The following is an 11637-nucleotide window of genomic DNA, read 5'->3' on the forward strand; positions in this document are numbered from 1 at the left end:
AGCTAACAGTTAGTTGCATATCTTGCTGTCCCCTTAAAGACCAACTTTGTTTTCTGACTTTAAAGCTGCTGAGATTGTGATAAAGCAAGGCTGGAAGCAATGCAATCAAAAAAATGTCATTGACGACTTGTTTTTCTGATTTCACAGAGCTGAAGGGCGTAAAAAAGTTCCTTATCATTACTATGAAGCTGGGAGTCAAGATGAGTGTGAGAAGTATGCCATTCACGAAAATGCCCTCCGTGGAGGTCACCGATTTATTACTGAGAAGGCTGTCTTTGCAAAGTGGGCCAAGACTCACAACATAACCTTCTCACACCCAGCCAGCATCTATCCTGAATCAGGCTCTTAGATGGCTGGACCACACCAACAGCACAGAGAGAACAAGGTCATTGTCGCTCCATTATATTCACTGTGGAATAATTTCTCCTTCTATTGTCTGTCTGAGAACCGCATAAGGTTTCACACACACCTGAACAAACCCTTTACAACTGTCATGAAAGGAAGAGGAAAGAAAGCCAGCAACCATTATAAGTATTCATTTTTCACTGCTATGGTGCTGTACATTAAAGAGAAGCACTTTAAGTATTGACATCACTGCATCCAACAAAGTTTAAATTACACTCTGTGTTTTAAATGTGATGTAGATGATCAATATGCTGGAGGACTCAGATAGACATGAGCCTTTTAAGCTTGACACCTCAACTCTGAGCCAGCTCAGGAAGTTGGAGGTTTCCTCATGGTAATGTTGCTTCGTGAATTAAATTACAATGTACTGGAATCGAGTTCTACTGAGCAGCACATTGATAAAGGGGGCAGTCTCTAATTGATCATCATATCAGTGTGACAGGCTACGAGCTGGATATTCTGTGATGCACCTCTCTAATTCTCCAAACGTCTGTCCAGCATTAACAAGGCGCAAGTCAGGAGTTTGATGGAATATTCCCAACTTCTTGGATAAGTGCAACTCCAACAACACTCAAGCTTGACAAAATATAGGACAAAGCAACCTGTTTGATTGGACTACTGTCCAGGAACTTAAACATTCACTCTCTTTACCACCGATGCTCAGGATCTCCATCTGCAAGATGCAACAACTTGTCAGGGCATTTATTTTGACAAACTCACGTGCTCTAATACCTTGAAGGATGAGGACAGTGGTTACATTAGCTATCACTTGCACGCTCCCTTCCAACTCACACACCATCCTGATTTGGAAATCTATTGATATTCCTTAACCATCAATGTGTCAAAGTTCTGCAACTCCCTTCCCAACAGCACTGTGGGTCTACCACATGAGCTGCAGTGGTTCAAGAAGGAACCTTATTAGTTTTGGAAAGTTGAGGGCAGACCGAGGCTTTGAATAGATGTAGACGGGGAAGTATAAAATATGTTGGCCAAGAAAGATATCTTACATTCTTATCTTGTTGCATTGTATACAATTACTGATGTAATCGAGCACAGGAAAAAGGCCTACAGCCCATCGAGTTTGGACCAGCCAACAGCAACCACCTAACTATTCAAATCCCATTTTCCAGCACTTTGGCCTGTAGTCTTGTATGCCTTAGCATTACAGTGTTATCAAAAGTTGAATTAAGTTTCTGTGAAGGACTATTAATATGAATCATTCTGTTAGAAATAAATGGGTATTCTTAATAACAAGTGAGGTCCCCAGATAATCATAAAATTCAGCCTTTGACTTAGAATTTCTCTTGAGTTTACATGAGCACTTGTCATCCAATACGTGGTCTGTACATCGTATGTTGGGAATGTGCCCATTTTCTATGCAAAGGACATAGGGGACATGGGGAGGGGGGCAGGTTCCCAGTTTGATCTAAAATAGAGGTTCATGATGGTTGCACATGCTCCAATATACACCTCTGCACACCAATACAGCACTCAATATGTGGGAAGGCAATGGCCTGGTGGTATTGTCATGAGACTGATACTCTGGCAATCTATGTAATGTCCTGGGGATCTGGGTTCACATCCTACCGTGGTAGAGAGTGGACTTTTAATTAGGCTAAAAATCTGGAATTATGAGTCTAATAAAGGCTATGAAATCGTTGTCAGTTTTTTTGGAGGGGGGGGGCTGCAAAAATGCCCATTTGATTCACAGATGCACCTTTAGTTTAGGGAAAACTGCCATCTTTACCTGGTCTGGCTTACATATGACTTCAGATCCAAAGCAATGTTGTTGACTCCTTACTGCTTCTGGGTAGGTCAAGGATGGGCAATAAATACTGCCCTGGATTAGAGTGGTGCTGGAAAAGCACAGCAGATCAGGCAGCATCCGAGGAGCAGCAAGGTTGACGTTTCAGGCAAAAGCCCTCTATTCCTGATGCAGGGCTTTTGCCCGAAACATCAATTTTGCTGCTCCTCGGATGCTGCCTGACCTGCTGTGCTTTTCGGAGGAGAAAGTGAGAACGGCAGATGCTGGAGATCAGAGCTGAAAATGTGTCGCTGAAAAAGCGCAGCAGGTCAGGCAGCATCCAAGGAGCAGGAGAATTGATGTTTCGGGCTTGAGCCCTTCTTCAGGAATGAGGAAAGTGTGCTGGGGAAAGTGTGCTTTTCCAGCACCACTCTAATCTAGACTCTGGTTTCCAGCATCTGCAGTCATTGCTTTTACCTAATAAATACTGGCCTGGCCTAGCCAGCTGCACTCACATCCTGGGAATGAATATTTAAAAAGCTCGTTATGATTTATGCTGTTTTCATGCACAACAAATGAAAATCTTGTGAAGAGCAGAGATGGTGGAATATGTTTAATCCAACTGTACGTGACTTAGTAGCATAGAAATATGAGTAGACTATTCAGCCTGTCAGTAAATACTCAATGCTCTGTCATGGCACATGATCATGGCTGATCAAGTGCTTCAATGCCTTTTAACTATACTATCTCCATAATCCTTTACATCTTGATAGTCAAAAAATTACCAACATCTACTTTCAAGGCTTAGCTTCTGTAGCCATCTGGGGTAGACATTCCAAACATCCATCACCCTTTGAGCAACAGAAATTCTTCTTATCTTGGTCATAATGGAATCTCCATATTTTATAATCTCCTGGTTCTAGACATCCCAACCGGGGAAAACCTCAGACCCATTTCTGCCCTATCTACCCTTTTAAGTATTTTGTAAATTTCAGTGAGAGTACATCTCATTATTGGAAACTCTCGAGAATACAGACCCAGTTTGCCCAATCTCTCCTCATAAGACAGCCCTGCCATCCCAGAAACATCTGGTGACCCTTTGGGGCAGCACTGAGGCTCAGTGGTTAGCACTGATGCCTCACAGCACCAGGGATCCTGGTTTGATTCCATCCTCAGGTGACAGGAGTTTTCATGTTCGCCCTGTGTCTGCATGGGTTCCCTCTGGTGCTCCAGTTTCCTCCCACTGTCCAAAGATGTGTGGATTAGCGATAGGAAATGCAGGGTTAAGGGGATAGGGTTAGGCCTGGGTGTGATTGGTCTTTGGAGGGTTGGTCTAGGCTGAATACTCTGCTTCCACATTGTATGGATTCTATGATTTATTGGCAACAATCTCTTTCTTGAGATGTACAGCATGGAAACAGACCCTTCAGTCCAACCCGTCCATGCCAACCAGATATCCCAACCCAATCTAGTCCCACCTGCCAGCACCCAGCCTATATCCCTCCAAACCCTTCCTATTCATATACCCATCCAAATGCCTTTTAAATGTTGCAATTGTACCAGCCTGCACCACTTCCTTTGGCAGCTCATTCCATACACGTACCAGCCTCTGAATGAAAAAGTTGCCTCTTAGATCTCTTTTATATCTTTCCCCTCTCACCCTAAATCTATGCCCTCTAGCTCTGGGCTCCCTGACCCCAGGGAAAAGACTTTGTCTATTTATCCTATCCACGACCCTCATAATTTTATAAACATCCATAAGGTCACCCCTCAGCCTCCAACGCTCCAGGGAAAACAGTCCCAGCCTATTCATCTCTCCCTGTAGTTCAATCGTCCAACCTTGGCAACATCCTTGTAAATCGTTTCTGAACCCTTTCAGGTTTCACATCTTTTCAATAGGAAGGAGACCAGAATTGTACACGATATTCCAACAGAGGTCTAACCAAAGTCCTGTACAGCTGCAACATGACCTCCCAACTCCTGTACTCAATACTCTGACCAATAAAGGAAAGCATACCAAACACTTTCTTCACTATCTATCTACCTGCGACTCCACTTTCAAGGAGCTTTGAATCTGCGCTCCAAGGTCTCTTTGTTCAGCAACACTTCCGAGGACCTCACTATTAAGTGTATAAGTCCTGCTAAGGTTTACTTTCCCAAAGTGCAGCACCTCACATTTATCTAAATCAAACTCTATCTGCCACTTCTCAGCCCATTGACCCATATGATCAAGATCCTGTTGTAATCTGAGGTAACCCTCTTCGCTGTCCACTACACCTCCAATTTTGGTGTCATTAACAAACTTACTAACTCTACCTCTTATGTTCACATCCAAATCATTTATATAAACGATGAAAAGTAGTGGACCCAGCACCGATCCTTGTGGCACTCCACTGGTCACAGGCCTCCAGTCTGAAAATCAACCCTCAACCACACCCTTTGTCTTCTACCCTTAAGCCAGTTCTGTATCCAAATGATGAGTTCTCCCTGTGTTCCATGAGATCTAACCTTGCTAACCAGTCTCCCATGGGGAACCTTATCGAACGCCTTACTGAAGTCCCTATAGATCACATCTACCACTCTGCCCTCATCAATCCTCTTTGTTATTTCTTCAAAAAGTTCAATCAACTTTGTGAGACATGATTTCCCACGCATAAAGCCATATTGACTATCCCGAGTCAGTCCTTGCCTTTCCAAATACATGTACATCCTGTCCCTCAGGATTTCCTCCAACAACTTGCCCACCACCGACAACACGGTCTCCGGTCTACAGTTCCATGGCTTGTCCTTACCACTCTTCTTAAACAGTGGCACCACATTAGCCAACCTCCAGTTTTCCAGCACCTCACCTGTGACTATCGATGACACAATATCTCAGTCAGAGGCCCAGCAATAACTTCTCTAGCTTCCCACAGAGTTCTAGGGTACACCTGATCAGGTCCTGGAGATTTATCCACTTTTATGCGTTTCAAGACATGCAGCACTTCCTCCTCTATAATATGGAAATTTTTCAAGATGTCTCCATCTATGTCCCTACATTCTATATCTTCCCTGTCCTTTTCCACAGTAAATACTGATGCAAAATACTTGTTTAGTATCTGCTCCGTCTCCTGCAGCTCCACACAAAGGCCACCTTGCTGATCTTTGAGGGGGCCTGTTCTCTCTTTAGTTCCCCTTTTGTTCTTAATGTATTTGTAAAAACCCTTTGGATTCTCCTTAATTCTATTTGCCAAAGCTATCTCATGTCCCCTTTTTGCCCTCCTGATTTCTCTCTTAAGTATACTCCCACTGCCTTTATAGTCTTCTTACCTGACTTTAACAAAGTAATTTTTAACACTTCTCCTCCAGTATTCAATATCCCTGAAACTACTCTCCCAGTCCTTCAGGGAGCTAGAGGCCGTGGGTGTAGAAGGTGCTATAAAAGAGGCCATGGCAAGTTGCGACAGTGTCACTGTATGCTGGTGACTGTGGGAGTAAATCTTTAATATAGTGGATAGTGCATAATCAAGTGGACTACTTTGTCCTGGATTGCACTGACCTTCTTATGTGGCTGAAACCACACAAAACCAACTCAGTGGAGAATATTTCATCACACTCCTGACTTATGTCTTCCGCATGGCACAGGATTTGCACCCTTTGACCTGCTCTTGTCGCCACAGATTTATGTGACTTGTCCAGTTGCGTTTCTGATCAATAACCCCAGAGTGTTAGTGGTGGGGATTCAGTGATGATAATAGTGAATGTCAAGAACAGATGGTTAGATTTGTCTTTTGTTCGAGATGGTCATGTGTGGTGTAAAGGTAACTTACCATTTATCAGCCAAAACCTGGAATACTGTCTGGATCTTGTTGCATACGGGCACAGATTGCTTCTGTCACTGAGGAGTTACAAAGGGTGTTGAACATTGTGCAATTATCAGCAAACTTCCTGACCATGATGAGAGGAAAGGTCAAGGTCATTGTTGAAGCAATAAGGATGGTTGGGCCATATCGTTAACCTCAGGAACTGCTGCAGAGTTTTGACTTTGCATACGCTCTGATGTGCTGAACAGTTGTCCTCATAGTACATCTGGTGTGTCTGTGGCACTTTTCAAATGTTCCATTCAATGTGGGATTCTGAAGAGAATTCAGTTAAAACTAAAAGGTTGATGATGTATTTCTTTAGGAAAACGGGATAGAAAATTTAGATGAGAATGCTTGTAGTATTCAATCTTTTACATTTTTTAAAATTCCGCTTATGGGACATAGTAAATGGATGCCACTGGCTGTGTCGGCATTTGTTGCCCATCCCTAGTTGCCCTTGAGAAGGTGTGGGTGAGCTGTCTTCTTGAATCATTGCAGTCCATGTTCTGTAGGTTGATCCACAATGCCCTTAGGGAGAGAATTTCAGGAGTTTGACCAAGTGACAGTGAAAGAACAGCAATATATTTCCAAGTCAGGATGGTGAGTGGCTTGGACAGGAACTTAAAGTTCGTGGTTTTCCCATATACCTACTGCCCTTGTCCTTCTAGATGGAAGGGTTCATGGTTCTGGAAAATGCTGTCTAAGGATCGTTGGTGAATTGCTGCAGTGCACCTTGTAGATGGTACACTCTGAGCACCTGTGGTGGAGGGAGTGGATGTTCGTGGATCTTGTTCTGAAGATGTGGGTGTACACATAACAATGTGGTCCCAATAAAGCAGGCTGCCTTGTCCTGGATGGTGTCAATCATCTTCAGTGTTGTTGACACTGCACCCATTCTGGCAGGTAGTATTCCATCACAATCCTGACCTTTAGAGAGGATTTGGCAAGCCAGAAGGTCAGTTACTCGCCACAGTATCCCCAGCCTCTGACCTGCTCTTATAGCCACTGTATTTATATGGTGTGTCCAGTTGAGTTTCTGGTGAATGGTAATCCCTCCATTTAGATCCCCAGGTGATTGAGGGCCCTTCAGATTAGTTTGTTAGATTAAAGTATCTATTCATTAACCAACTCCTATACATAACTGGGGTTCTTCATCCGACCCACTTGCAACCTTTAATTAACTTGTCATTGAGTCAAAATCCTGGAACTCCATTCCCAACTCCCTCTAAAGATACAAGGAATGTCATTTAGGACTGAGCTGAGGAGAAATTTCTTCACCTCGAGAATGGTGAGCCACAGAGAACAGGTGAGGCCAAACGATTGAATATTTTCAAGGAGTTAGGTGCAGTTCTGAGGGCTAAAGGGATCAAAGGCAATGAGGAGACAGCAGCAACAGGGTACTGATTTGGCTAATGATCATATTGAATGGTGAAGCAGGTTTGAAGGACCGAATGGCATCCATCTGCTCCTATTTTCTGTGTTTTGTATGCTTCATCCCCTACACCCCACCACACCCAAGCCAGGTGGATCACTGGGCTGCGTGAAGCTGGATCAGCACCATCTTCTCTAGTGTGACTGGAGATACACAATAAATGCTGGTCTTGGCAGTGACACCCACTGTCTGGAAATGAATTTCCAAGCTCTGTGCCACATTGGCCACATGTGACCCTCTCGTCAACCATGTTCTTCAAAATCCCTCAATAGGCAACAACTTCTATTCGTGGAAAATCCTTGCTGTTTGAACAAGTTTGAGCAGGTGTGGAGTGAACACCCAAGAAATGTTTGAAAATGGGTAAAATCAAGCCCCTTAGTAAAAATAGGAAGCTGTTTAATTGCTTCTGTCTGTTACTATGATGTGTAAAGAAATACTACTTGATGTGAATTATGATTTCCAGTTACTGACTTAAAATACAGTATGTTCTTCATTTTTCTGGGTGACCTTTGAGACAGGATGTCTTTTTTCCCTGGAAGCAACTTTTTTTTCGAATTGACATTTTGCGAAAAGCTGCTAAACAGCCTGGAACATAAAAAATGTCAGCAATACATGAAATTTGCCTTATGTTATTGTGAGAAGGAATGAAAATCGCATAATCTGTTACGTCAAAGAACCCCCCCACACAAAAACAATCTCTCTTCTGAGGTCGCAGGTTCCCTATCCTCAGCGTAGAAATTTGAGTGAGGTTTATACAGCCAGTGCAGCACTGAAGGATTGTGCCCTGTCACAGGCACTGTGTTTGAGATGGGAGGTTAAACAAAAGCCCTGTCAAAGATTCTGTAACTCTATTCAAAGAAAGTGAAGGAATTTTTAATCGATGATTTGTCCTCAGTGAACACCACCAGAACAAATGATCTGATAATGTTGCCAGTCTTATCAAACAGAGACAAAAAAAAACTGCAGTTGGTGGAATCCAAGGTAGACAAGCAGGAGACTGGAAGAACACACCAAGCATCAGGAGGTGGAGAAGTTAACATTTTGGGGATGACCCTTCTTAAGGAATCTTATCTGATCTCTCATAAGAGAGAGAGATTGCTGGTGGTGGTTTAACCTGAGGATCTCCACACTTCAGGCCAGGGGAGATGGTAACCTCAGCCAGAGTGGGAATTGAACCCCTGTTGTTGGTATCACTTAGCATCACAAGATAGCCAGCGGAGCTAACCAACCTCCTTCATGGTAAAGTCACCTTAGTGCCAGAGGACCATAGGGCTGCTCCCTCATTGGAGAAAGCGATGACTTCATTGGCTGTTGCAGGAGTCTGCTGCGTGCGGATTGACTGTCACGCTTCCTACACGTGCACATCGTGTGAAAGAGAAGAATGCTGACTCCGCAATTTGTTTTTTTTGTCTGGACTTGAAACATTAACTCTCCACCAAACCTGCTGAGCTTCCCTGCACTTCCCAATTTTATTACTCTCTTGTTTCTTATCTGATTAATAAGCACACTGTTGTTCTCCAGAGTGGGTGAGATTAGAGTGGGATGTTTAAAATAACATGAGGACTTTTTGGTGGCAATTCCTATGACCCCACAGGGACAGGAATCCAGGACAAGGGAGAATTAAACGTTAAAAGTCTGAGCTAAAGCTCGAATGTAAGGAATGCAAACATTTGGGAGAATTTGGAAGGAAATGCCTAGGTACAATATCAACCAAATCTGTCCTTCTCCTTAAATTTACTCAATGTCCCAGCATCCCTTGCACTCTGGGATAGTGAATTCCACAGATTCACCCCACTTTGAGAGAAATAATTCTTTTTCATCTCTGTTTTAAATCTGCCTCTTCTTACCTTAAAACTATGGCCTCTCGTTCTAATTAACCCCACAAGGGAGATACCTCTTGACGTCAACTTTGTAAATCTCATTGAGCATCTTATGCGCCTCAACTAGATCTGCTCTTGTTTTTTTAAACTGCAGAAAGAGTACGCCTAAACTGCTCAATCTCTCCTCACGACCAAACCCCTCATCTCTGGAGTCAGACAAGTGAAGGAGGGGGCAGAGCAGATTAAAAAGTTTGAGGGTTGCCATAGCGCACAAAGTGCTGGAATATCCAAGATGGGCTGAAGGGCCTGCTGCTGTAAAGACTGTCTGTGGGTTTTGCCAGTTAGGCATTCTTCTTGAACCTCTGAGCAGTGACCCCTGCAGTTACTTCCTGGATAACATCCCTTCTCTGCCCTGATAAATCAAGGAACACCTTATCAGATGTGGCAGCATCTGTGGTGAGAAATCAGAATTAATGTTTCAGGTCAAGTGACCCTTCCTCAGAACTCAACCCCAGAACATTCTCAGGAAGGGTCACTCGATTCACAGCGTTAACTCTGGTTTCTCTTCACAGATGCTGCCAGACCTGCTGAGCTTTTCCAGCAATTTCTGTTTTCGTTTTGGATTTCCAGCCCTCGCAGTTCTTTTGGTTTTTCTTAAGGGCCACCTTAGGTTTATTTGTGGGATCTTGCCTTACACAAGCCAATTGCCACGTTTGACTATTTTGCAGCAGCGACAATGCCTCGAGTAATTGTTTCCAGAATGCACTGCAAAATACAAAGCTTGCAAGTGCTTCCCCAATCCTAGCATATCGTTAATATAAATTTTAATCATTTGTAACTTCTTGATAAATTATCCAGATTACTCCACCTGGCAATTCTCTGCAGCCTTAAATTGTTACAGCATTTCTTTTTCAGATTTGCCAGGTGATAAGTGTTTGATATTAAATTTAATACAGCAGCCTTCAAGATGATACATTGTTAATTGTTTTTAATTTTGTGCTGTACATCATCTGATTTTTCTGTCATGTTTTACTAACCCTGTGTCACCTTCCCAGTCCACTGGTGTTTTTTTTTCCCTCTTTCTGTGTTATGCCTGCCAATTTTTATCGAAGTAATTAAAAAAAGGTGAAAAGGAATATTGTTTTAGAATGTGGTTTTGTGCATAGAGCTTTTACACCCTGAATGTTAAGTGTCTAGTTTTGCAGGATACACCAGCAACATTTCAGTGTGTCAACACTCCCATTTGGTGAGAAAGCTAACATCGTTTTTAATGCAACTGACCCCCACTGCACGTGAAAGGAACAAGGAAGGACTGTTTAGCTAATGCAAAGAAACTCAGAAAACTAAATCTCAGCTAAAGAACATGAGCCTTGTTGAGAAGAAGATGCATTTCATCATAACTTTGTGTCTTGCACCCAACAGGATAGTTCGCAAGAGTACCAATGTTAAGGGGATACAATATTTTATGCTGATTGGTCAGCAAGTGAATTCTGCTTGCTAGACACTTTGTCAAGGACAATGCACCAGCTACATGATGATTGACAGCTCACTACCAAGCATCATTTAAGTTTAACCCAGACATGTTGGCTCTGGCCCCAAGGAATGACCATGATCCATTTTGTTAAATTGAAACAGACAACAACCATTCTGGGTGGAATGGTGGCTCAGTGGTCAACACTGCTGCCTCACAGCACCAGGGACCCGGGATCGATTCCATCCTCGGGTGACTGTATGTGCGGAGTTTGCATGTTCTCCCCATGTCTGTTTGGGATTCCTCCGGGTGCTCCAGTTTCCTCCCATAGTCCAAAGATGTGCAGGTTAGGTGGATTGGTCATGATAAATTGCCCGTAGTGTCCAGGGAAGTGCAGGGTTGGTGGGTTAGCCACAGGAAATGCAGGGATAAGGTAGGAGTTGGGTCTGAGTTAGACACTCTTCAGTATGGACCTGATGGGCTGAATGGCCTACTTGCACACAGTAGGAATTATATGATTCTCCCATTCATTCTTCAAAGCAATGCTTCAAGCAATCAGAATCCACTTGCCAACAAATCAGCAGTCTCCTCCCGTACTATATAAAATATTATTTCTCATTGACACAGGTAATCTTGCAAATACCATGATGAAAGCAAGATGAAAATATTTGGAAAACTTGTGTTAGTGAGTTATGAGAAGATTTGTAGCTCAGGTTGAGGTTCTGGATATAGATTTGCTCGTTGAGCTGGAAGGTTAATTTTCAGATGCTTCGTCACCATACTAGGTAACATCATCAGTGAGCCTCCGGATGAAGCACTGGTGACATGGCCCGCGTTTTATTTATGTGTTTGGGTGTCCTTGGGTTGGTGACACAATTTTCTGTGGTGACGTCATTTCCTGTGACGATGTCATTTCCTGTCAT

The 11637-nt window shown here is 43.2% G+C and overlaps 1 protein-coding gene across 2 annotated transcripts in view; it reads left to right on the top strand.

Moving 5' to 3' along the window:
* Positions 1 to 10379, top strand: part of st6galnac3 (ST6 (alpha-N-acetyl-neuraminyl-2,3-beta-galactosyl-1,3)-N-acetylgalactosaminide alpha-2,6-sialyltransferase 3) — a 287359-nt gene extending 276980 nt beyond the window's left edge. For both annotated transcript variants that reach the window (XM_072574751.1, XM_072574750.1), the window contains one exon: positions 148 to 10379. In XM_072574751.1, coding sequence (XP_072430852.1) covers positions 148 to 349 — 202 coding nt within the window. In that variant the 3' untranslated portion in view covers positions 350 to 10379. The remainder of the gene's footprint in view (positions 1 to 147) is intronic.
* Positions 10380 to 11637: the final 1258 nt, after the last annotated feature.

This window comes from Chiloscyllium punctatum, chromosome 7 (assembly GCF_047496795.1).
Source record: "Chiloscyllium punctatum isolate Juve2018m chromosome 7, sChiPun1.3, whole genome shotgun sequence".
Taxonomy (NCBI): domain Eukaryota; kingdom Metazoa; phylum Chordata; class Chondrichthyes; order Orectolobiformes; family Hemiscylliidae; genus Chiloscyllium; species Chiloscyllium punctatum.